The sequence below is a fragment of the Borostomias antarcticus genome (assembly GCF_949987555.1).
Source record: "Borostomias antarcticus genome assembly, chromosome: 18".
Classification (NCBI taxonomy): domain Eukaryota; kingdom Metazoa; phylum Chordata; class Actinopteri; order Stomiiformes; family Stomiidae; genus Borostomias; species Borostomias antarcticus.
In genome coordinates, this window is record NC_140251.1 from 15,755,429 (window position 1) to 15,780,744 (window position 25,316).

General features: G+C 47.4%; 1 protein-coding gene across 1 annotated transcript in view; it reads right to left on the bottom strand.

The window, feature by feature from the left end:
• Nucleotides 1–6,981: 6,981 nt before the first annotated feature.
• The window catches only part of kiaa1549la (KIAA1549-like a), a gene marked incomplete at both ends in the record, with an annotated part of 31,353 nt that continues 13,018 nt past the window's right edge, over nucleotides 6,982–25,316 (bottom strand). The window contains 11 exons of the mRNA XM_084452807.1: nucleotides 6,982–7,011; nucleotides 7,197–7,348; nucleotides 7,541–7,686; nucleotides 9,351–9,448; nucleotides 9,645–10,025; nucleotides 12,394–12,532; nucleotides 12,830–13,044; nucleotides 13,323–13,450; nucleotides 17,787–17,911; nucleotides 21,199–21,386; nucleotides 25,199–25,234. Of these exons, the coding sequence (XP_084308933.1) occupies nucleotides 6,982–7,011; nucleotides 7,197–7,348; nucleotides 7,541–7,686; nucleotides 9,351–9,448; nucleotides 9,645–10,025; nucleotides 12,394–12,532; nucleotides 12,830–13,044; nucleotides 13,323–13,450; nucleotides 17,787–17,911; nucleotides 21,199–21,386; nucleotides 25,199–25,234 (1,638 nt within the window). The remainder of the gene's footprint in view (nucleotides 7,012–7,196; nucleotides 7,349–7,540; nucleotides 7,687–9,350; nucleotides 9,449–9,644; nucleotides 10,026–12,393; nucleotides 12,533–12,829; nucleotides 13,045–13,322; nucleotides 13,451–17,786; nucleotides 17,912–21,198; nucleotides 21,387–25,198; nucleotides 25,235–25,316) is intronic.

Genomic DNA, 25,316 nt, shown 5'->3' on the forward strand with positions numbered 1-25,316 from the left:
TCTCCCTTTACAGCACCTCCTCTCTTTTCCACTCCATTCTCCCCCTCTCCTCCTCTCTGCTCCCTCCCCCTCTCCTCCTCTCTGCTCCCTCCCCCTCTCCTCCTCTCTGCTCCCTCCCCCTCTGCTCCTCTCTGCTCCCTCCCCCTCTCCTCCTCTCTGCTCCCTCCCCCTCTGCTCCTCTCTGCTCCCTCCCCCTCTCCTCCTCTCTGCTCCCTCCCCCTCTCCTCCTCTCTGCTCCCTCCCCCTCTCCTCCTCTCTGCTCCCTCCCCCTCTCCTCCTCTCTGCTCCCTCCCCCTCTCCTCCTCTCTGCTCCCTCCCCCTCTCCTCCTCTCTGCTCCCTCCCCTTCGTCTCCACTCATCTCCTCTCCTCTAACTCAGTTGTCTGGTACATTGCACTGTAATTACAGTTCAGCTTTCCTATTAGCAGATAAGACTTTGATAATGTCTCCTATGGGAGACATTCTACTGTAACCTAATTAATTCTGGCAAAACAGGCTGTCACTCTCTCTCACCTTCTCTCTCTCTCTCTCTCTCTCTCTCTCTCTCTATCGCTCCTCCCTCTCTCTCTCTTCTCTCACACAGGGAGCAGAGCTGGTGTTTATCCTTTTCTCTGTATTCTTTCCCCAGTGGCCAACTCTGGCGAACTGCTGCTCTGAAGAGGACAGCTTCCTGCCTACCTGCTCATTATTCAAATCTCTCTCTCTCTCTCTCTCTCAAACACACACACACACACACACACACACACACACACACACACACACACACAGACACACGCACACACTCAGAGCTGAAATCAGTGTCTCCCGCTGTGGCTTTGAGTTTAACAAGTACAGTAGCCATTTCACCATGAGTGACATCCCCACGGAGTCATGTGATAGGTCTGAGCAGCTGCATGTCTCACAGCACGGTCCCGCTGTAGAAGCTGGAATGGAGCGCTGACACATCTGAACTCCACCAACTCCTCTAGGAGAAGAACTCACTCTTTGGGAAGTGTTCAGTGTTTCTGATTTCTTGAGGTAACCGACTTGGCCACCCATTATAGTGACCATGTACAGTATCTAACCTTACTGTACTGTAAATCAAACTGGATCAAAGCCTCTGCTGAATGGCACATGATCTGGATTATTGCCTGTATGAAACTGCATCTGCACAGACAGTGCATTTCCCCTGCTTTTCTGCAGTAGCTGGTATGGTGTCTTAATGCGGCTCAAACTGTAGTGTTTTTAAACCCCTCACTTTCCAAATGTAAATCCTCTGAATGCTCTAAGACTTAGAGTCTAAGCCATGTGCTGTGATCTTTCCTAGTCTTTTAAAGCCCACGTGTTTGTTGCCTTTCTGTGATCCTCATTAATTATTGATAGAGAAGCGATTTGACGTCTCCCGCTAGAGTGGAGGGTTAAGCCAGCGTGGTGAGCTGAAGAGCCTCTGAATCACGGTTAACACACAAACAGACATGGGCAGGCACAGAAACATATAATTACATACTGTAAACACACACAGATACAGTAAATGTGACACATACAGTGCACATAGCTTGGGAGCTAGAGCAGCCGGCTGGGGATCGCAAGGTCCACAGTTTGCTCCCAGCTCCCGGCATTGTGAGGAAGTGTCCTTGAGCAAGACATTGAACCCCTAAATCGCTCACGTGCAGCATGGTGGCGTAGTACCTACAGGTAGTAGTCGCTTCACAGCAAGAAGGTCTCCGAGCCTTTCTGTGCGGAGTTTGCATGTTCCCCGTGTTTGCACAGGTTTACTCCCAAAGACTTGGTTCCCGGGCGCCGTGAACGATGGCTGCCCATGGGTCCTGGCTGCCCCTGGGGAGGACAGCTTGGATGGGAGAAATGCAGGGAAAAATTTGCACCGGCGACTCCCTAAAATTGCATGTGTGTGTGTTGTGTTGCTGCTCACTTTGTATGCAATGGTGTGTGTCACTGTGTTGCCTAATAAACCCCTCCCCCGGGCTCTGTAATATATGTATATTCATGCACACTCACACTCACACACACACACACACACACACACATACACACACACACACACACACACACACACACACACACACACACACACACACACACACACAGTAAATGTGACACATGCAGTGCATATTCATGCACACACACACACACACACAGTAAATGTGACACATGCAGTGCATATTCATGCACACACACACACACACACACACACAAGATGCTGTTCTGGGCAAAATCGGTTGATGCAGTTTTATAGCTGAGTAGAGTCCCATCCCAGTATGGAGCAGCAGGGGAAGGTAAGGCCAACCAGGGACACGACTGAATAACAGTCTTCCTTCCAGTAGCACTTACCACATCTGCTGGGTTTGATCATTCAAAGGTGTACGGTATGTCCCTGGTGTGCCCAGTATAATGAAAGTTTGGTTGCACATCAGTGATTCAAGAAATAGTGTGTGTGCCAAGGATGAAGTGGGCGAGGTGATGATGATGTGGTCATGGACATGATGGAGCTACAGCCAGGACCCCAGGGTCACCACTACTCCAGAGATAAGAGCCACCACGACATCCTCTGGTGACCTACGTTTAACCTCTCACTCCAGGGATGAGCAGACACCCTGGAAGAGTGCACTGACTGGATGACACTCCAGCCACTAGAGTCATCCATCACTGCCAGAGAGAGAGAAACAGATAAGGAGAGGGATGGGCATCTCCTCCTAGTTAGAAGCAATGAGTACACCTTTTTTTTTAAAAATAATAATAATAATAATAATAATAATTACGATTATGATTACCTCCACCCCAGTGACACCGCAGGGCGAGAGGTAATGTTTTCGGTGGCGTGTGGTGGTGGGTGGGTGGTTATGTGCGTGAGTATGTTTGTTTGCAGGATTACGCAAAAACTACTGGACTGATTTTCACGAAATGTGGTGGAAGGGTGTAGCATGGCCCAACTTAGAACCCATTCATTTTGGAGCAGATTCGAAGCACGGGCCGGGTCCATGGGCCGCCCAAATACGGTCGGCCATTCACCTCCATTCATTTTTTGAACCAGGATTACGCAAAAACTACCTTATCGATTTTCACGAAACTCGGTGGAGGGGTGTAACATGGGGCAACTTACAACCCCATAAATTATGGAGCAGATCCAAATCACGAGTTGGGTCCACGGGCCACCCAAACACTGCCGGACTGACCATTCACCTCCATTAATTTTTTGGACTATGATTAAACTACCAAAAACTACCAAACCGATTTTTTGAAACTCGGTGGAGGGGTGTATCATGGGCCAACTTAGAACCCATTACATTTTGGGACTGGATCCGAATCATGGGCCAGATCCGCGAATGAAAACAAAACTTTGGATCCGGCCCGTGATTCGAATGTGCTCCAAAATGTGGGTTCTAAGGTGGCCCTTTCATAAAAATCGGTTTGGTAGTTTGTGTAATCATAATCCAAAAAATTAATGGAGGTAAATGGCCATTTTTGGACCTAGGCACAGAACCACTTACTACCCTTTCTCCAGGATAAAAATAAGAGAGGGAACTCTAATAAAAAATTAATAGTCAATGGGGGGGGGGGGTGAAACGGCCATATCTCGATGTGGGAAGATCACAGAAACAAAGGGGTGTAGACTGGTATGAAGCTCTTGACCTAATGATTGCAGCAATACCAAACATGTCCTGCTCACACACACGTGCTCGCGCCTAGAGCCACGAAATGCATTCATGGGTGGATGTCTGTGCTCTCCGAGCACCATTTTTAGTTATTATTTTTATTATTGTTGTTGTTGTTATTATTATCCAATGTGAAAAACAATATCATTATGTACTCACCAATCACTGAGACATGACACACACACGCCCATACAGAACACACAGTCACACTCTCTCACACACGCACACACACACATACGCACACACACACGCACACACTCACATGCCCACACAGACACACAGAGTACAACATAGTCACACACGTGCTCTCTCTCTTTCTCTCTCTCTCTCACACACACACACACACACACACACTCACTCACACACACACAAATGCACATACACAAAGGGCAGCCAACAGACTGTAATTTGTTTGTCTTTATTGTTTGAATTCACCAAAATTCTGCATAACTACATCCAACTGCATTCTTCATCATAACATGGTTCGCACAACATCATCAGCAATGCCCTCAGAGACCTGGGGTCTCTCTTTCTCTCTGCCCACCCGGACACACTGCCCTCTACCTGCTGCCCACTGCCTATGAACCACTGGTAACAAAGCACACATATTACGACAATGTATGTGTCAACTCTTTTGCTTCTCTAAACCACTCAAACTGATTCTATTTTTCCATTCATGGGATTCAAAGATGGGTAACTGAACGGAACATAGTCATGGGGCTCTCCGTCCACAATTACAAGTGCTTAGCTAATGATTTTAAGCATTGACCAGGCTGGTGGTGTTTATAAACTCATACACTTTCTTTCCTGCTGCATATGCGGTAAATGTTTACTGTTCAGTTGCAGTATTTACTCATCATAAATCTCGCAGAGGGGGATTTTGAGCTGAAAAAGTTGACATCATATCTCTTTGTGGTATAACTATATACTGATTTGATAGACTCTGAAAATGTTTGAACATTTATTTAGGCTTTTTAAATTTTTATATTTCCTTTGGAACATTACGCTTGAAGTTGTAGATCTACAGGAAAAAAACAGATTCATAATTTTGTAGAAAAATAGTATTTTTAACATGTTTTCAAAAGATTTCAAACTGGTAAGAACAGTCGATATCCATTTGAATACACTGAGTCAATCTAATCTGATGGGTTAATACTGGCTGTATTTAAATATTGTTTGTGTGAGTAGCCTACTGATACTCATGGATAAAGAGTAGTAGTAGTCACAAAAGCAGTTGTATTAGAATTTCAAATCTGAATAGCAGTTAACATGGCATTTGCATTGATACAGCTGTCTTGGTGTTTAGGAAAGTGCTTAATTTATCTACAGTAGGTAATGCGTTAACTCATATCGACAGTACCCCACCTATACCTGGTCTTCAGTATGATGACATTGTAGTTTCTATTCAATATCGTCATTGTTATCATCTCGATATAAGTGTTAACTTTGATTATTATGTCAATTTTTTAAAATAATGCATCTGATACGATATACTTATATATATATAGGCCTTTGTCTCACTAGAAAATATAATTTTCCAAAGCTGGTAACATTTCTGATTTGGCTCCTCAACTCCTGCTGGAGGCTCAAGAGATCTTGTCCTGACCTGTCACACCTGTTCTTATTCTTCAAATGGAGGATCTTTTAGACATCCAGTAACATCCCCTTGATCAAAACAGCTTGATGTGTAGGAGATTTCTATGACTGCTTTGACCAGGAACATAGATGGGCAGAGTCACACCATATGCTCCAGACACCCGTCTGTCACTGTAACTCTGTTGTCTAATACTGTTAGACCAAAATATGGTCCTATTGGCTATAGGTACGATATCTAAGTGTTGATACCCTTGAGAAATGAGAAAACAGAATTAAAAAAACAGTCTGACCATATGAAGAAAAGGCTGTCAAAATATACAGAGCAAACTCCCTCTCTCGCTCTGCTTTCATGAACCTTTTCAATAACACATCATGTTATTATCAGGTTACAGTCAAATCAATAAAGCTTGCAGCATCAGCCACCCACTCTCACAACCCCTATGGCTCCATGGAGAAGAAGGCTGCTCTCCCAGATCCTCTACACACAGAAGGATGCTGTTAGAGAGCCATTGTGAGAGCATGGCAGCGCAGTGAAAATGCAGTTACACTCAGCCCTCCTCAGGGTTATCGCAGACCACCTTCACCAACATATGAATTGACAGAACACTGTGACCATCGTTTTTTCTGAATCTGATGAGGAAAAGTTAAATCGATGAGTACATCTTTAAAAATACAGAATGTCAGAACCACATATCAAAGCCCTCTCAACCTCGGTTACTTTTTTTTTTTTTTGCCTTGAAATAAGGTGTGTGCACTTGAAGTCACACTCACTAGATTTGTTTTTCTCCATTGAAAATAATAACATTAATCAGTGCACAAAAGTAAATGACAAAGCACACAAATATCCAAAAACTGAAACTGAGACAGCTCAAGACGAGAGTTATTTTTTCTCTCCATATTTTTCTTTGTTTCTCTTTTTTAGTTTGTTGTATTTTTTAAAATACACATACTGTCACGACCACCAGTAGTCGGTCAAACTCTTGGTCCCATGTAGGGAAATTAGATTCATCAAAAAGCACAGTTAGTTAGTCAGTGAGTCCAGCCCTGCCAGCCTGTACTGGGTACTGGGTTGGTGGTGGGACCCAGTGTGTGTGGCACAACCACAGGGGTGCTCTGTGTCCCCCCCTGCTGGGTACGGGTGGCAGTTAGGACGGCGGCAGGGAGGCCTAGAAGGGAGGCCTGCTGGGCGAGGCCTGGGGCTCAGGTAGCAAAGAGCACCCAACTGTGCTGCTGGGGGTTCGGGATGGCTGGGGCTGGGGCTGGGGCTGGACCCGGGGGTCTGTGGTGAGGGACGAGCCTGGGCTCGGGGGGGGGGGGGGATTGGCTGGAGGTAGGAGAGGCAGGGTGGAGGGAGCCAGGGAGGCTCAGAGGGACCTGGTGGTGGTGGGCTAAAGGGGTTAAGGTACTCAATGTGGTAGCAAGCCCTCTGCTCATCAAAGGGGACACCTGGAAAGAGACCAAAATGACAATTCTCACCTTCTCACTACACTCAAAAGACAATCATATCTCTGTAAGCAGTCAAAAAAATATTCAGTTGGCATTCATTATAGTAACCATGACCCTAGTAGGTTATTGAGTCTAATTGACCAGCTATCAGGCCCACTTCAGGTAAACAGTAGCGTGATGTTTGTTTTTTTTTCCAGAAAAAGAGGAGCTAGTCAAGATGTTTTGTTGAGATGTGAGCATGATTACCAAGGTATCTGTTGTTTCCACTCAGTGTCAGACATTTTGTCTCTTCAGCAGATGGTTTCTAGATGACGGGGGTTCTGTGGTGAGAGGACACAGTTACAGTAGAAAGAGAAAGAAAGAAAAAGAGAGAGCAAGAGAGTTAGAGAGCAAGAGAAGAAACAGCTAGAGAGAGAAGAGATCAAGTTACAGATAAACACATAGACGCTGGAAAGAAGGAGAGATCTAGAGCAAGTGTGCCTGTAGCAGAACCAGTGTGTCTCACCGTGTCATTCCATTGGTGGGGCAGGTCCTCTGGCTCGGGGGGGTATGACATCCAGGAGGGGCTTCTATATGATGAGGGAGGCGACATGACAAAGTAGTCCGAGTAACCAGGGCGGTTGGCTGATATGGCGTAGACTGCTGTCATTGGGTTTCCTGTTGGGGGACGGACAGTGTTGTTAGCCAATCAATGAAGGGTTTGTAGGAAATGACAGACAGGATCCCAGACATGGAAATTCCCCTCTGCCCTCATCCTACCACACACACTCACAAATACACACACACACACACACACACACACACACACACATGTACACACACGCGCAAACCACAACCGCTACCACCCACCTGAGTAGCTGGTCATAGTCTGGTCGACAGTGACAGCAGGGAAGGGTGCTCTGGACAGCGGCAGGTAGGGGGCGCCATTGTGTTGTACCTGCAGCTCCGAAGCCTCTGGCACTCGTGGCTTCAGAGTCATGTCGGGGGAGGAGGAGCTGGAGAAGGGGGAGAGGGGCAGACCCAAACATTACTGGGTTAAAGGAGTAGTAAAGGGAAAATGCATGTCTAGCCCTGTTTTAAGGTTACTTATGATCATATACAATGGTTCAGATCAAAACGTTGACAAAACTAACACTTTTGAGAAAGCCTGATAATTGCTCTACCACCGTTTTGGTCATACAATGGATGTGGGTGGGCACCTTGAAAAATCATTCAAAAAACATGTTAAACTCTCAATTTCAAAGACAAGAAGCTCACTGAGGGGGTAATTGGTGTCCGTTGGTGTTCTGACATCAAATTCGCCGCAAAGTATGAATCCTGTAGGGTTTTATTGATCATTTTATGAAATCTATTGACTTGTATTGAAGCGACCGTTGTAGATGTTTAGATCAATCCGCAGAGGGGATTCAGGAAGCGGAACTACTTACGGTAGCTATTGTTATTGTTCATGTTGCTAGGCTACCTAGTTTGCGGAAGTTTACACACGTATGTGCTGCGACTAAATAGTTCTATGCTAAATATTTAAAAAAGCCTTTCCAGATGAACTAGAATTTTACTTTATGGCAAATTATATGTCAGAACACCAACTAACACCTAGGTGAGTTTCTTGTGTTTGAAATTGAGAGTTTAACATGTTTTTTTTAATGATTTTTCAAGGTGCCCACCCACATCCATTGTATGACCAAAGCGGTGATAGAGCAATTATCAGACTTTCTCAAAAGTGCTAGTTTTGTCAACGTTTTGATCTGAACCATTGTATATGATCATAAGAAACCGTAAAACAGGGCTAAACATGCATTTTCCCTTTTCTATTAAGCAACTGACAGCACATATATTTCTGTAATTGAATACAGTTGTATTGTGTTGTATTATATTGTATTGTATTGTATTGTATTGTATTGTAAAGGTGATCCTCTGCTTGAAGTGGGTCATTTTCATGATGATTGTACTGTTAGTAGATAATAATGTTAGTAATGCTATTGTTAGTACTGTAGAGTATGATGCTTACAAAACCATAGTGGTGGGTTCAATTCTTGAAAGGCTTGAAACATATTTGTACAGTGAATTAACAATGTATGCAACTACAGTACTGCCCCATGAGCTTAAATAACTACTGCCCCATGAGCCTAAATAACTGTCTGCTAAATGGTAAAATCTTATTCCTAGTGGCTGTCGTTCTAGTCTCTGACCACTAGATGGCATATACACACCACATGCCCCCTAGAGAACTGTCAGCAGCATACAGCAGTACACAGCATCTCAATGAGGCTGCAGCTCATTTTTAAATGATGCACGTTAACCTACTGTTACAAATAATAGGCACGCACAGTTGCAGTACATTTCATATGGTGATTGTTTCATGTTGATGTTTGCATTAACTCAGACCGTAAGCTATACACTTAGAGGAGTGCCCATCAAAAAAGAAAATATACACAACTAAAATATGAAGCCACTTGGTAGAGAATTCTGAAATTAGTATGATGCATTGCATTCAATGTTATGTACACTACATTCACTAAACCATAACCTGCCGATGTGTTGTAAACAAATGAGTGTTTGTGTGTATGTGTGTGTGTGTGTGTGTGTGTATGTGTATGTGTGTATGTGTGTGTGTGTGTGTGTGTGTGTGTGTGTGTGTATGTGTGTGTGTGTGTGGTACCGTCTGAGCGCACTCCCTGGAGGAGGTCCCGGTCTGGAGGGGATCAGAGGGGGAGGAGACCCAAGGCCCATGTCAGGAAGCTGTGTAAACCTAAAACCCTGCAGCAGCCAATCGCAGGGAAGAGAACATACAAAAGGACCAATCAGAGTGTGTGAGATGCAGATGCCTTTGTAATGCACTCAGAGTCCATTCTACTCTGATTCTATTCTGTTCCACATCCCTGAGAACTGAGATTACTTCTTCCAATGCGTCCCCATTGAGGTTTCCTATTGAGTTCCACTCTTTTACACTCACAGGTTTGGGCAAGCTACACTGGTGCATGTCCCCGTAGCCGGTCACCCTCTGCCGGCCCACAAAGGGGTGGTTCATGGTGCCCGGGGCACTGGTCACCCCCTCCGAGTAGGGACTGGTGTGGCTGGGGTTGTAGGAGCTGTGTGGGTGGGGGTGGTGATGGGGGTGGTGATGGCGGTTGACGGCAGCCGAGGGCGGGTCGTCCGGGGCCAGGCCGAAGGCGTTCCCCAGGAGCATGTGCATCTGCTGGCGGATCTCGTCGATGGAGGGCTGGGAGCTGAGCGTGGAGGAGTCGGAGTGACCTTTGACCCTGTGGCTGCCGGTGTAGCCCAGAGAGCTCATGAGGCGGTCCACGTTGGTCTCCTCGAAGGGCTCTGGCTCCCCCTGCAGGCGTTGGGAGGAAACAGATGTATGGTGTTAAAGGCGCGTATCTCGAGGCTAGTCCTTACAGCTAGCGACACCATTCGGATTTGATTCGATTCCGGGCCACGCCATGTGCCGAATGTTCTTCGCTCTCTCTCTCTCTCTCTTTCCTGTCTCTCTTCACACTGCCCTGTCTCTCTTCACACTGCCCTGTCTCTCTTCACACTGCCCTGTCTCTCTTCACACTGCCCTGTCTCTCTTCACACTGCCCTGTCTCTCTTCACACTGCCCTGTCTCTCTTCACACTGCCCTGTCTCTCGTCACACTGCCCTGTCTCTCTTCACACTGCCCTGTCTCTCTTCACACTGCCCTGTCTCTCTTCACACTGCCCTGTCTCTCTTCACACTGCCCTGTCTCTCTTCACACTGCCTTGTCTCTCTTCACACTGCCCTGTCTCTCTTCACACTGCCCTGTCTCTCGTCACACTGCCCTGTCTCTCTTCACACTGCCCTGTCTCTCTTCACACTGCCCTGTCTCTCTTCACACTGCCCTGTCTCTCTTCACACTGCCCTGTCTCTCTTCACACTGCCCTGTCTCTCTTCACACTGCCTTGTCTCTCTTCACACTGCCCTGTCTCTCTTCACACTGCCCTGTCTCTCTTCACACTGCCCTGTCTCTCTTCACACTGCCCTGTCTCTCTTCACACTGCCCTGTCTCTCGTCACACTGCCCTGTCTCTCTTCACACTGCCCTGTCTCTCTTCACACTGCCCTGTCTCTCTTCACACTGCCCTGTCTCTCTTCACACTGCCCTGTCTCTCTTCACACTGCCCTGTCTCTCTTCACACTGCCCTGTCTCTCTTCACACTGCCCTGTCTCTCTTCACACTGCCCTGTCTCTCTTCACACTGCCCTGTCTCTCTTCACACTGCCCTGTCTCTCTTCACACTGCCCTGTCTCTCTTCACACTGCCCTGTCCAAATAAAGCAGAACATGCCCTAAAAAGGAAAAGACAAACAGGAAACAGTGAAGAAGTACAGTAGTAGTAGTAGTAGTAGTAGTAGTAGTAGTAGTAGTAGTAGTAGCAGTAGTACACAATGGTGGTGAATTTTGAAGGGACGTTATGCGAGCAGACGCACATCTGTACGATGAGACATTGCCGCTGCACCATAACGAGTAACTTATGCACGCCAGGATGAGTTGTTCTCTAGTTGGTGAGAAATCGGCAACATTTTAAACCTGAGCGAGAAAGAATGCAAATAAAGTTTTGTTGTCACTGACCTGCCTCCATGTGAACATAGCTTCTAAACCTCCGTTTAGACATAAAGTCTGCAGTGGAGTACGTGAACAATGCTGCTTGCACAGCATTCTGGTCCGTACATACGCGTACAGTATGTACAGGTATGACACTGGAGTATATCCAGGCCTTTTAACACGCACAAACCTTACTATACACAGAGATACATGATATTCAGATTCATGAATGCAAGCCTACAAACAAAGTCATGTCAAAATAAACACACACACACACACACACACACACACACACACACACACACACACACACACTAAATAGTACACACACCAAGTTATCCATTTGCAATTCCAAAGGCTCAGCACATTCAAGGCTATTAACCAGTATCGAGTTTCCCATCTGAATCACTGAATAGGCGGTAATCTTATTCATGTTCATTGACATTCAGCAAGGTGCTGCTGTGCAGGCAACAGAGAGAAATAACTCTCTCTCTCTCTCTCCCTCCTTCTCTCTCTCTGTCTTTCTCCCCCTGTCTCTATCTCTCTCTGTAAATGCAAAATGTCTCTTTCTCTCCCTCCCTCTCTCTCTCTGACTCTCTCTCTCTTTATATCTCTACCTCTCTGTCTCTCTCCATCTCTTTCTTTCTCTCTGTAGTCTAGATGGAGGTGTTTAAGTGGGGCTGTCCAGTATGTAATCCTTGTGGTTTGATCTGACTGAGCGGTCCTGGAGCTTGGCCAGGGGATAGAGACAGACAGGTAGAACGGGAGAGGTGTTCGTTCTTCTGTTGTTCTATACTGTAGGTTATTCAGCCCAAAAAAACACTTTGAACATGACCAAAGGATTATCAATGTTGAGGATTCGGGCCCCACACATTGGCCCTCTGCATTTCATCCCTGGCGGTATACTGTAGGCTGGACCTGGATTTAAAAAACACCTCAAATATTTCAATATGTTGCCCCTGAGGAAGGCTCGGTCAACCCCACAGGCAAACTGGATGGGCACGGGTTGCACTTTTTAAGACCCGACTCCATCTGGTCCATTTCGCTGAGTAAGCTAGATCAAGCGAACCTCTGGCCCTTGAATGTAGCTGTAGGAGTGAGTGTTTGGGGTCAGGGGTCGGTACAGGAAGCTACTCACGTCATAGCCGCTGTTGCGTATTCCCCGTCTGGAGCGCTCTCTGAGCACCAGGAGATCCATCTCCGCCTCCACGGGGCTGGGGCTGGACAGGGACTGGCGGCTCCAGTACGTGGGCTCTCTGGTCGTGGTGTTGGGGTGTCTGGACGAGGGCCACAGAACAACAGTGTGGTTATGAACGTCGTTTACTTCACTAGCAGCAGCAGCAGTGATCATCATCATCATCATTATACTGGGCGAGCATATCTCGCACCTGTTTTAAGTCTCCCTCCCGCCCTCTCCTCCTCCCGCTCCCCCCATTTCATTCCTCCCCGCCTTTCCCCCTCCTCTCCTCCTCACCCCCTCCTCTCCTCCTCTCCCCCTCCTCTCCTCCCTCCTCTCCCCCTCCTCTCCTCCTCCGCCCCTCCTCTCCTCTCCTCCTCCCACTCTTCCTTGTCACCTTGTCTTGTGACAGCCTGCGAAGGAGGCCCTCTTCTCCTCCGCTGTCATTGGCTCCTTGCCGTTGTCGTGACGGCTGTGCCTGTCTCTGTGGCTGTAGCCGTGGCTACCAGTGTCAGCGACAGAGACGTCTCCGTAGCCCTTCCTCTTGGCCTTCTGGCGCAGCTTGTTCCTGTAGTGCTCAATGTCCGACTTCTGCTTCAGACCAAGGTTCACCTGCGGGAGGGAGCGAGGGAGCGAGGGAGGGAGGGAGGTGGTATACATTTAGAGATGTCAATTCTCATAATAATGATGGAGTGACATTCTAATTGGCGACTCGTGGTGAGTCAGGCAGAGCGTGTGAACTGAGACTATTAATACACCCCGTTTTTATCCCAGCACAGTCCAGACCAGCAGCCTGACACACATGACGACTGAGCAAGAAAACAATGAGACAGACTCATGTGACATCATCATAGACTACCCAGAACGCCATTGTCCTGGGCAGGGCTCACCTCGCCGTTGAGGATGACGGAGTCCTGACTGTGGCTGGAGGATGATGGGTAGGAGTAGGTGGGCGGGGCCGCCATGGGCTTGATGGTGATGAGACGCAGCGAGCCTGTGTGGTCCTCATAGGGGTCGACTGGAACAGAAACACAGTAGGATATAACTTAAGTCCTATTATTATAGGGGTCGACTGGAACAAGGAGACATCAGAGAGTACAGAGGACTAATAGGACAAAAGACAAAGTCCCTTTGTGCCCAGAAACGTTCAGGAACATTAGGCAGGTTTAATGCCACTCCAGACTTTGTTATGTGAACTCGGTGAAATTGAAAATAAGCTTCACTTTTTGTTTTACTGCCCTGATTTCGAGGATACACTCTAAGGGATGTAATTTTTAGTAAAATGTCCTCCATTTATGTTGATTTCTTTGAGTTGGAGGATCATGAAAAACCTGAGCTGTGTTAGGGGTCGACTGGTACAAGAGGACAGTATCATATTAGTTAGGGGTCGACTGCTACAGAGGACAGTATGATATTAATTAGGGGTTGACTGGTCCTCATAGTCACGAGGGTTGACTGGTACAGGGAGGAAGTAGGCCTAGGCTAGCCTAATGGGTCTATTGGAACACAAGGACAGTATTACATCAGGGAGTCTGTGTGGTCCTCAAAAGGCTCGATTGGAACAGGAATGAAGTAGGATATCATTACAGATCAATAAGGTTGGGAAAGTGGAGATGGCAAGCTAAACTCTATTACCTTGAAAAAGTACTGGGGCAGGGCTGCAGGTATATGAGAAAGGAATACCCAGAAAAAAATCATTTTAGATGCTTTTAAAGTAATTTTATGCGAGTGTGTGAGTTCTTTTTACATAGGCAATCAATAAGGACCTCATAGGAGTCGAGGAGAACCAGACTCGCCGATTAGCTCGTCCCTATCATAGAGGATCCACTGGGACAGCAGAATAACTCTACCAGGGCCTGTATGGTCCTCATACAGCAGGGGTCTACTGGTACAGGAATACAATGGCAGATTATAGTAGAGTACGGAGGGTGAGGAGCCCCTCACAGGGGTCTAGGGTCCCACTTCAGTCAGTGGAAGGACAGGAGAGGTCAGTTCTGACCAGGGACTCCCATCATCCAAGACTGTAGATCTGATAGAGATGCTACTGTAGCTGCCGGGAGCCTAGTCCTCCTACGATGATGCCAGTCACCCTATGGCAGGGGTCAGGGGTCATCAACTACATTTGTCCAAGAGACAGACTTTTTCTGTGGGGGGCAGACTTTCAAATTATTTTTCAAAAAATATGATGTATTACTGTTTAATATTTTCACTTTCTCATGAAAGTAACTGTAACTAATAACTCATTTTCAGTAACTTCAGTCCAACACTGGTGTGAACAGACCTGTACTGCACCCCAGTGCTTAATTTGTAAATCAGGAGGTCCCGGAACACACCCTATATGATCGGAAGCATACTTTGTGGCGATTTTTTTGTCAGAACATCACACACCAGTGACCACTCAGTGAGTTTCCTGTCTTTGAAAACGAGAGTTTATGGTGTGTGTGAAGGATTTTGTCTATGCACCTATAGATCCATTAAGTGTGTTAGCGGCGACGGGCTATATCTCGAGAGTGCACTGTTTGACGATACTTTGATGTTGGCCATTGTATATGATCGTAAATAACCTTTTAACATGGCTTATAATGCTAAATTCAGAACCTGTCCAGCATCGGGTTGTGTAAGTAAGGGAGCAACGGGAGTTCTCTCGGTGGCGTGCTAACTGGCCTGCAGGCTAGAAGAACCCCCCCGCCAAAAATAAAAATGATCTGTCAGCACCCCAGCATTACTGGCTAATAATAAGAGGACAGATTCTTTAGAACCCACTGCCAAAAACATATATTTGGGGTCGGTAAATTGTTCCTAATACAATTATTTAGATCTAACTGTTTTTGGTGTTGCTTCAATATCGGAAAAATATTTTCTTTGATATTCAAAATACTTCTGAGGGCTGGATGGGAAGCTTGGGGGGGCCGGATTTGGGGGGCCGGCAGTTGAAGATCATTGCCCTATGGCATCATCTGGCAGCTACAAGGAGGTGGGGGTGGGGGGGCGGGGTATCTCTGCCATCAGGGAGGTGGGGGGGGGGGGGGGTATCTGTGACATCAGGGAGGTGGGGTGGGGGGGCGGGGTATCTGTGACATCAGGGAGGTGGGGTGGGGGGGGGGTATCTGTGACATCAGGGAGGTGGGGTGGGGGGGGGGTATCTGTGACATCAGGGAGGTGGGGTGGGGGGGCGGGGTATCTGTGACATCAGGGAGGTGGGGTGGGGGGGGGGGGTATCTGTGACATCAGGGAAGTGGGGTGGGGGGGGGGGTATCTGTGACATCAGGGAGGTGGGGTGGGGGGGGTATCTGTGACATCAGGGAGGTGGGGTGGGGGGGGGGTATCTGTGATATCAGATAGGGGGGGGGGGTATCTGTGACATCAGGGAGGTGGAGGGGGGGGGGGTATCTGTGATATCAGATAGGGGGGGGGGGGGGTCTGTGATATCAGATAGGGGGGGGGGTATCTGTGATATCAGATAGGGGGGGGGGTATCTGTGACATCAGGGAGGTGGGGTGGGGGGGTATCTGTGATATCAGATAGGGGGGGGGGGTCTGTGATATCAGATAGGGGGGGGGGTATCTGTGACATCAGGGAGGTGGAGGGGCGGGGGGTATCTGTGATATCAGATGGGGGGGGGGGGGGTCTGTGATATCAGATAAGGGGGGGGGGGTGCTGCGATATGTTGTCTTCGTCCCTCCATCCCACACAGTTGGCCCTTCGGTTTGGCTAGCAACAGCACCACACAGCTGGCCCAGCCCAGCCAGAGCAATCTGCTAATGCTGTTACAGAGCATTAGTTCTCTCTGCTGTGGTCAGGGAAGAGCACATACCGCATGACGAGCACGGAGAGACTCAGGAACAGCTTCTTCTCTTCCCGCAATGACTCTATCTAACACCCCCACCCCCCCGGGATGGTACATAACTCACACATGACCCTGCCTCCCGGGTTATTTATTTGTTTCTTTATTTATTCACACTCATATATAACATGCACATAATCGATCCAGACCTTTATCTATCCCATTCCAGCTTAATTGTATACTTGTAGAAAGGGTACTTATTGTTTAATTTGTGTTAATTTTTTTAAATTGTCATTTTTGTAAATTGTAAATTTGTAATTTGGAAATTGAGTATTAGAGTTCATCTGTAGCATAATCTTGGAGCCGGAAGCAACATTTCCCTGTACACCGTACATTACAAGTTTACAAGTGACGAATAAAAGGAATCTTGGATCTTGAGCAGATAGAGGGATAAGGTATGTCTGCAGACTCATCTCATGAGCTCAGAGAGAATGATTGATTCTCTGTGCCCAGGGGAGGATGAACAGAACCATCTCTCTCTCTCTCTCTCTCTCTCTCTCTCTCTATCCCTCTTTTATTTCTGTAAACAGATCTTCTGAGGTCTTGTGAGAGAAAACGATTATTCTTCCTCTGTCTCCCCCACTGGGTTTTTTGTTGTTCCAATTACATTTGCTCCGACATTATTGATCATACAGGGTTGGTGTTATACAAGGTAAATATTGAGCTGAAAGAATGTGATCTTATGCTAGGGTTAGTCTCTGTTCAAATAATTCCTATCACGTTGACAGTTAAGCGTTAGAAACTCAGAAAGTTTTCAGTGTACCGTGTCATCTAAATCTTTACATTGTAGCGTTGTCTCTCACACCAAACAACCAAAACGAGTGTGTTAAGACTGTCACATCTGTGTTGTGGCCATTAGAGTAATGTGTCAAATCCAATATCACCTCTGTCTCTCTGCTGTGTTCGTGCTCTGAGGCGCGGGAGCTTGGTGGTGCTCTGGATCAGGAGGAACTGGACTGGTTGACAAACGCCATCTCATCAAGCCTAGCTTATTATTAAGGACTAGCTTATTATTCATCAGGCTAAATCACCACCACCTCCCACTCTGCCTGTGTGTCAAAGCTACTACAAGAATACATCGACAGATACGCTTTTAAATCTGTTTGTGTGTGTGTGCGTGTGTGTGTGTTTGCATGCGTGCGTGCGTGTGTGTTTTGTGAGCTTGTTCATGTTTCATCTTCTGTTCATTAGACCAGTCTAATTCTCCGTCCAACAGTGAGACAAGTTGTCATGTGTGTGACATGCGTTGATCACTCCACTACAGAGTAGAGAGAGAGGGAGAGAAAGAGAGACAGATAAAGAGAGAACAAGAGAGAGACAGAGAGAGGGAGGGAAGAATCTTTCTCCCAGTAACAGCCAGCCCTCTCTGAACCCCTCCCTTTCTCTCTCCCTCTCAATCCTGCTTCTCTCTCTCCCGCTCTCCATTTCTCTCTCCCTCCCTCCCTCCCTCCCTCCCTCACTACATCTCTCTCTCTCTCTCTCTCTCTCTCTCTCTCTCTCTCTCTCTCACCGCTCCTCTTGTGCAGCTCGTCCTTGCCGTTCTTCTGTGCCGCAGGTCGCCGTGCCGACGAGCTCCTCCCAGTGTTCAGCTTCCCGCTTTCGCTGCTCGCGACCGAGCCGTCCTCGCTTGGCAACCTGCTGGGGGTAACCATAGCAACAGAGGCAGCGGCGTGAGGGGCTGTGCATACAGTATTATCTGAGGTTAATGCTGGCATCATTGCAGTTCCTCGCCACCTCCAAGACGTACACACACACACACACACACACACACACACACTCACGCACACAAACACACACACACACACACAAACACAGTGCCCCAGGCCACCCCAGGCCTGTGAAGACTGCTGAGTGTGACATGGAGCCACGGAGCCACAGGTGGTGCTGAGGGGCTGTGCTGGGCTGGGCAGCAGGCCTGTGGGCAGAGGGCCACGGTGTCAGCTTGTTTGTCAGTGTGCTGTATTTCATTTGGCAGCTTTTGTATAGCAACCAGAGAACACCCACACACACAGAATCTCTGATTACTCTCTGAGATTATTATACATTCAGAGTGAAAATTTATCTTCCTCCCACCAAAAATGTATGTGTGTGTACGCATGTGTGTATTGTGTGTGTGTGTGTGTGTGTGTGTATGGGGTGTGATTTGTGCCAGCGTAACAAACACTCAGTGCTTTCATCGCCTGCATTGCGTGTATAAAGGTACTTTGGCGAGCTGATTAATAGGCGTGCATAGGCACGCGTAACGAGTCGCTCGCATTCTCAGAGGGTGACGTGTAAAAAGTGCCGTGCCACTTTTGCGCACATGCATGTAACGTTTGCACGCTCGTGTTAAGTCAGCGGGCACTAGAAGCTGCGAGCGGGGCTCATTTGTCCATATTGAATAAAAATTAAGAATAGTTATTTGCACTCAATCAAATTCCAGGACCCTCCTTGCATAACTTTTCCTAGATATGTGTCGTTTTATCTCCACTATCGCTACATTTTCAAATAAGAGCGCGCACGAACTGGTGCTGACGGTGCTGCAGCGCCCTCTATTGACAGGAAACAAGTGTATCTGAACATTTGTTTTAAATTGCGAAGAAAGAGTCATTCAGATATTAGGCTTTATTAAAAACAAGTTGCTTAACATGTGCGAATTCCATTTATTGAGAATGCATTACCAATTGGCAAGGACGAGATTAGAACCAGCTATGATTTAAAGGCAACTGACCTTACACGTGCGGCCGCTAACACGTCTGCTGCGCTAGCAAGGCACTGGCACGTTTGACACGTCGCTATGCAATTTCTGCACACATTACAAGACGTACGTACGTACGTACATCTATGATTTTACCAAACTGTCATGTGTAGTGTTGGTGTCGCATATGTGAGGCGCATCTAACCTGTAGTGTTGCCGTCACGCACACGATGCGCAATACGTGTAAACAACATGTGCACAGCGTCTGCGTTACAGGTACGTTACAGCTATGAGACGTCTGTCTCTCCATTGTTTGTCAATGGAAATTATACACGTGCGTTTAGACGTTTGATGTCATCGCGTCTTCTTAAGTAGGCGCAAGTCAAGCGTTTCAGTATGGTGTGCTGGCACTAATCACACCCCATAGTGTGTGTGTGTGTGTGCGCGCTGTACAGTATGTGTGTGTGTGTGTGTGTATGTGTGTGTGTACGTGTGGGTGTGTGCATGCGTGTGTGTGTGCGTGTGTGTGTGCGTGTGTGTGTCCGTGCGCGTGTGTGTATGCGTATGTGTTTATTTAAACCTATAAGCTCACAGGAGCGGTGAATCAAACAGCACCAGGAGCATCTCTGCAGGCTGTGTTCTCACCTTCTCTCTCTCTCTCTCTCTCTCTCTCTCTCTCTCTTTATATTCCTTCCACACCCCCACCCTCCCTCTTTCCTCCTCACAGCCCTCTATCTCGTTTCTCTTCACCCTCTCCCTCCCTCTTTTCTGCTCCCCTCCATCTCTGCTTCCCTTCTTTCGCATGGCGCCACTCGTTATTGACCAGTGTTTGTTTTCCAATTGATTATTCAGAGCAGCTCACTCTGCCAACCTTTTCCTCTTTAATCATCCGATGGTTACACTTTACAATAAGGGTCACAAAAAACATGAGTTAACTGTTAACTAATGCTTATTTAGGGTTAGGTTAGGTTACTAATGTTAATTAATACCTTAGTTAAGGTTAGGGTTAGGTGAGTTAACCTTAGTTAACATAAATAAGATTAGTAAATGGTTAATAGAGACATTAGTTAACTGTAACTTAATGCTTAATAATGCATGAACTAATGCTTATTAATGTACCCTTATTGTAAAGTGTTACCCATCCGACTGCAGAAGAGCCATGGAAGTCTGGGGTTGGGCTAAAGACTGGAACTGAGAGCTCCAGATATCAACCTGGGGCAGACAGCGAGAGGGAGCCGTTTATACCAATCAGTCTTACTGAGGCTTCATCTCAGATTTGATTGAAATATGACACGGCTCCGGAGACATGATGACAGAATGGCCTCTAGGTTATTGACCGTTTCTAAACACTTCCACCAACCTCAGCCTTGCCTCTTAATTTTAATCACAGGTTTGAGGAACATGTTATCAACTCAAGCTGGAGGTAGCTATGAGAGCTGAACAAAGACTGGCAGGATGCTGAGACTCACAGCCAGTCAGAACCCTGGACCTCTAGTGCCGTCTGTGTGCAAACCTGCCGCAACTCTGCTGCAGTGTCTCCCAAGACCCCTGATCACCGCTGCAGCCGTGTGTCACACCACCGGCAGGGTGGCCGTAAATATCCCTGACTAAAAGGCCAAGAGCATCTAAATCAGCCGCAGGTCAATCAGAGCTACCTGACAGCTTTAGGACCCCGAAGGACACTGTGAGGAGCTTTCAGATAAACAGAACGCTGCGTTGGTCTGTAAATTACTCATCCTTCCCGGATGTCAGATTAGCATTTTTATGCGTTTTCGAATTCAGAGAAAGATGACTCAATATGGCTTCTGTTTCATGTTGAAGACGGTAGAGACGGGAGGCCCATCAAATCAATGTTATTTGTTTCCGCGTATGACAATAACAACTCTAGACACACAGGTTTGATTTTGCCATTCTGGTGCACATCTCTGATGTTTCTGATTGAGAGAACTGGTAACAGAAAGGTGGCCTTGGCAAGTAATCCTGACAACACCATCACATTTAGGAAAATTCATTTTAATCCGTGGAAGGATTGTACTAAAGTAGGGTTTATTTGCCTTGACTTTAACTGTAATCCCTAACAAATTCACTTTGAACTGTGACTGACATGCCACAGAGCCCAGAGACTAGTCAGAGCCAACATACACACGCGCACACACACGCACGCACGCACACACACACGCACGCACGCACGCACACACACACACACACATACACAAACACACAGAAACCAACAGTGATATCTTACCCTCCCTTGTGTGTGTCTGCAGAAGGCGGCCTCTTGGAGGCGGTGCTGTCCTGATGGGACTTCCTGTCCAGAGACAGCGGCGCGTCGCGTACGGGCACGCCCAGCACCAGTGTCTCCTTGGTAACGGAGACTGCCTCGTCGCCCTGCTTGCCCATGAGCTGCTTGGCGTAGTCGAACCCCTGGACAGGCTGGGGGGGTTATTAAACTTGGTGAATATGCCAAAGGCTGGCAGAGAGAAATGTATCATAATAGCATAATATCATGTGATCAATGCATGTATGATTACAGTATGGCGAAGGCAAACCCATGAATACAGCTTAGCAATGAAAGTGTTTAGATGCAATGGCCAACAGGCAATCATCTATGAGGTCTATCCTGCACAGTATTCTTCCATAATCAATGTATGGATGCCAGTAATTGAAATGCCCATTGGCCAACCGGTTAATGTTGCAGATTGGGGCTCAAAGAATATATAGTCATAGCCAGGAGCCTACCTAACCAGTAGACACTGGTGTACGATAACAGGACTTGATCTAAGGGAGGTCAGGCTGGTGTAGACAGTAGATAAGACCTTTGTGAGACCTCAGTGAATTTCTGTTTTCTCTCTCAGTCAGCATTTAGTCAGCTGCGTCCTGGTACGGCAGCCCTAGCCCTGGTCTACTTCACCAGTGAATATTGCGCACCGGTGTGGTGTCGCATCGCTCACACCCGCCTCATCGATCCGCCTCAACGAAGCCTTGCGCACTCGTCGCCTGCGTCCCGCTCCTGTGGACAACCTTCCCATCCTTGCAGGCATCCAGCCCGCTGGCCTCCACCGCACAGGAAGCTTAACCACCTGCTCCACGACAGGCTCACTGCAACAGCGGAGCCCCCCTGGCGTCTCAAGTCGAGACACCCTTTTGTGCCTGCAGCACGGGATCTCCTGCAGCAATGCAGAGATCTTAACATCAGCGAGGCAGGATGGGCGGACTACACCTGGCGTGCGGAGTGGGAGGCGAACACCTCCAGACTCTGTGATTTCATCCCGGCCGCCGGTCCTTCCCCTTCCGGGGTGGTAAAAGGACAGCCCCGAGCCTGGGGGGAGAGGACCAAACCAACTAACCCAAACGACGAAGAAGAAGCGTGTGTAGAGGGAAAAGTAGACTCTATTAAATCTAATGGTACCCTACGTCCTACTTTGAAGTGGATTTATTTTCCCATGCTAATATCTAATATCTAATATGTAATATCTACAAGGTCTAGGCAATTCTTTTTCTTTTTCTTTCAACTTCCATTTCATGTAGAATACAGATATTGTACCCTGTCTGGTTTGCAAGATACACAAAAACAAAGTAAACAAAGTGTTCTTTTCCCTGTTCTATTTTTAGACAGGCTGAGTACGGACATAATAATGTGTTGAGGGTACATTTGCCTGGGTGCATGTGAGGATAGGCACGGCAATAGAGGATATACAGTAGAAACAGCTGGAAGCATCTTTAATAATGCACCAGCCGGTGGGTTTGACCCGTATCCACACCCGGGAGATCTCGCACATGACTACAGCCCCGGCTAAGTGGTGGGGAAATCGATACACGCTGAACATCTTCACTTCAATGCGACATCTCTGACGGAGCTTCTGCATACTGATGCTGTCCCACTGAGGCGATGGATAGGGTGGGAGTGTGAGGCATCTCTTTCCGTGTGTGTGTGTGTGTGTGCGTGCGTGCGTGCAATTTAAGAGACACCTCACATTTTGACCTCCAAATAAGGGACTCATTTGTTGTAACGGACAGTATGTAGCTAAAGTATGTCTCCATCGTGGTGGAAAGTCGTAACAGTCAGGGGTATTTGACAGTTTAACCTTGAAGCCTGTGCTATTGCTTCCACACCAATATATTTCAGCCTCTCTCTTTTCTCTCTCTTCCTCTCTCTCTCCCTCTCTTTGCTCTCTCCTTGATGTAGTTGACGTTATAAATGGAGGCTTTTCATCTCAGTGTATGGCCCAGGAACATAAAGAGGGGTACGTGAACCCAGAACGGCTCGGCCACAAGGCCACTCTGTGATACACTGTGACTGGGATGGATTCTACGTCTCCAGATGATTTAAATTAGAAATGGACCGAGAGAGGAAAGATGAGAGAGAGAGAGAGAGAATGAGAGATCTACAGTTATATGAAGAGACTGCTAGTACTGTTAAGTCCACTCTGAACAATTCAATTACAGTACAATGATTACTTTTTTCTTCCTTATGCACACTATCAAAGTGATGACTGGCATCGGTGGAAGCCGCATACTGAAAGTCCCTTCTAGTAGGGTTTTCAGGACCTGACGTCCTGTCTGTCAAAGCCAAGCCAATCAACAACACACAGTACTAGACCCACAAAGCCATAATGATGATGATGAGGATGATGAAGGGGAGGAGGAAGAGGAAGGGGAGATGATGTACTCCCAGGTTGACTGGTTAATGCAGAAGCACACAAGCAGACAGTGGGAAGATGGAGGAGGACAGGAAGTTATTGATCCAGAGCTCTAGGTTGTCTGTCTGACTGATAACTGTGTGTACGGAGGAGTAGGAGATGATGAGGTCTGCTGGTCCTCTGTGGATTAGAACGCTCTGTTTGGTATTCTGGTGCCTTGCCCGGATAAACAAACACACATGCACACATGCACACACACACAAACACACGCACACACGCACGCACACACGCACACACACACACGCACGCACGCACGCACGCACACGCACGCACACACATACATCAAATATGCTCAGAGCACAGTGCCAAACAGCTTAGCTAACTAAAAGTATTTACCACTAATTTCCCTTTGTCGCTTTGCCACAAGCTGTTCCCGGAGCAAATAATTATCAGAATATTTTATTTAATTTGTGCGTGAGTGCCGCTTCTCCGGATCAGGGAGGACGTGATCTGCTGAGCTAGCCTGGCAGGAAGCACTGGCAGCGCCGCGCGCACCCCTCTCACATTTACCGACTCTTTTAATATTTCATGGCACATTCAAAACAAACTCAGCAACATCAGTTGTTTACAAACTGTTTTATGAACAAACAAAACCTCGAAAATCCAAACTCTTGCATCTAAATACTATAGTGAGATACAGCAGTGCTGAGTGCTCTGTGCGAACTGGTTGTGCTCTAGTGTTTTTACGTGCAGCCCCAGTAACAAGGAGCACATTCGACCGTGTCCTTCTAGCTACAACACAAGCTTCTGCTCACTTCTCCACCCCTAAAATATACCCCCATCCAGAGCATCTGTTCTTCAAAAGAGTGACAGAGTGAGGAACGAAAATAACCCTGGAATCAGCTGGCAGCCACCACATTCTCTCCTCTCTCTCGCTCTCTCTCTCTGTCTCCTCTGTTTCTCTCTCTCTCTCCCTCTCTCTCTCCCCCTCTCTCTGTCTCTCTTTTTCTCTCTCTTTCTCTCTCTCTCTCTCTCTCTCTCTCTCAGCAGTAGTGGACATGTGTGCATTTAATTTGACAAGGATCGTGAGGAATATTCTTGATGGAGGAATTTATCAGAACTGTCCATGATATTGATACTAATCCCAGTGTTGTAATCCTGTGTCCAGAGCTTGGCTGCTGATAGGAGACCGGCCAAGAGGGAGGCCACAGAGGACCAGTCACTGGCCTGCATTCTAACTGGGCAGGGTGGAGTATCCAGGATCATATTGATCTGTAGCTACAGTATAAACCAATACCCCTCTCCTCTTTTTTTCTCCTCCTGCCATACCCTCCTCCCTCCTCCTGTCCCCCTCCCCTCCCCTCCCCTCCCCTCCCCTCCCCTCCCCTCCCCTCCCCTCCCCTCCCCTCCCCTCCCCTCCTCTCCCCTCCTCTCATCCCTCCTCTCTTGTCCTCTTCTTCTCCCCTCCATTGATCTCCCATAGACAGTGTGTACAGAGGAGAGTGCAGTCAGTCAGGCAGGCAGGCAGGCTTGGTTAGGTCGATGATTGGCTGGTGGGTGGATAGTTAGTGGATAATTGGGATGTTTTAATTGAATCAGCGGTACCTGGTGGTGGTAGCTGGCCTCCCTCCGATAGGACGTCTAAACAGGAACACAATTAAAGGGACAGTTCAGCTAAATATCCACTTCCACCTCGTTAACCCTCCCCTCATCCTCCTCTCTC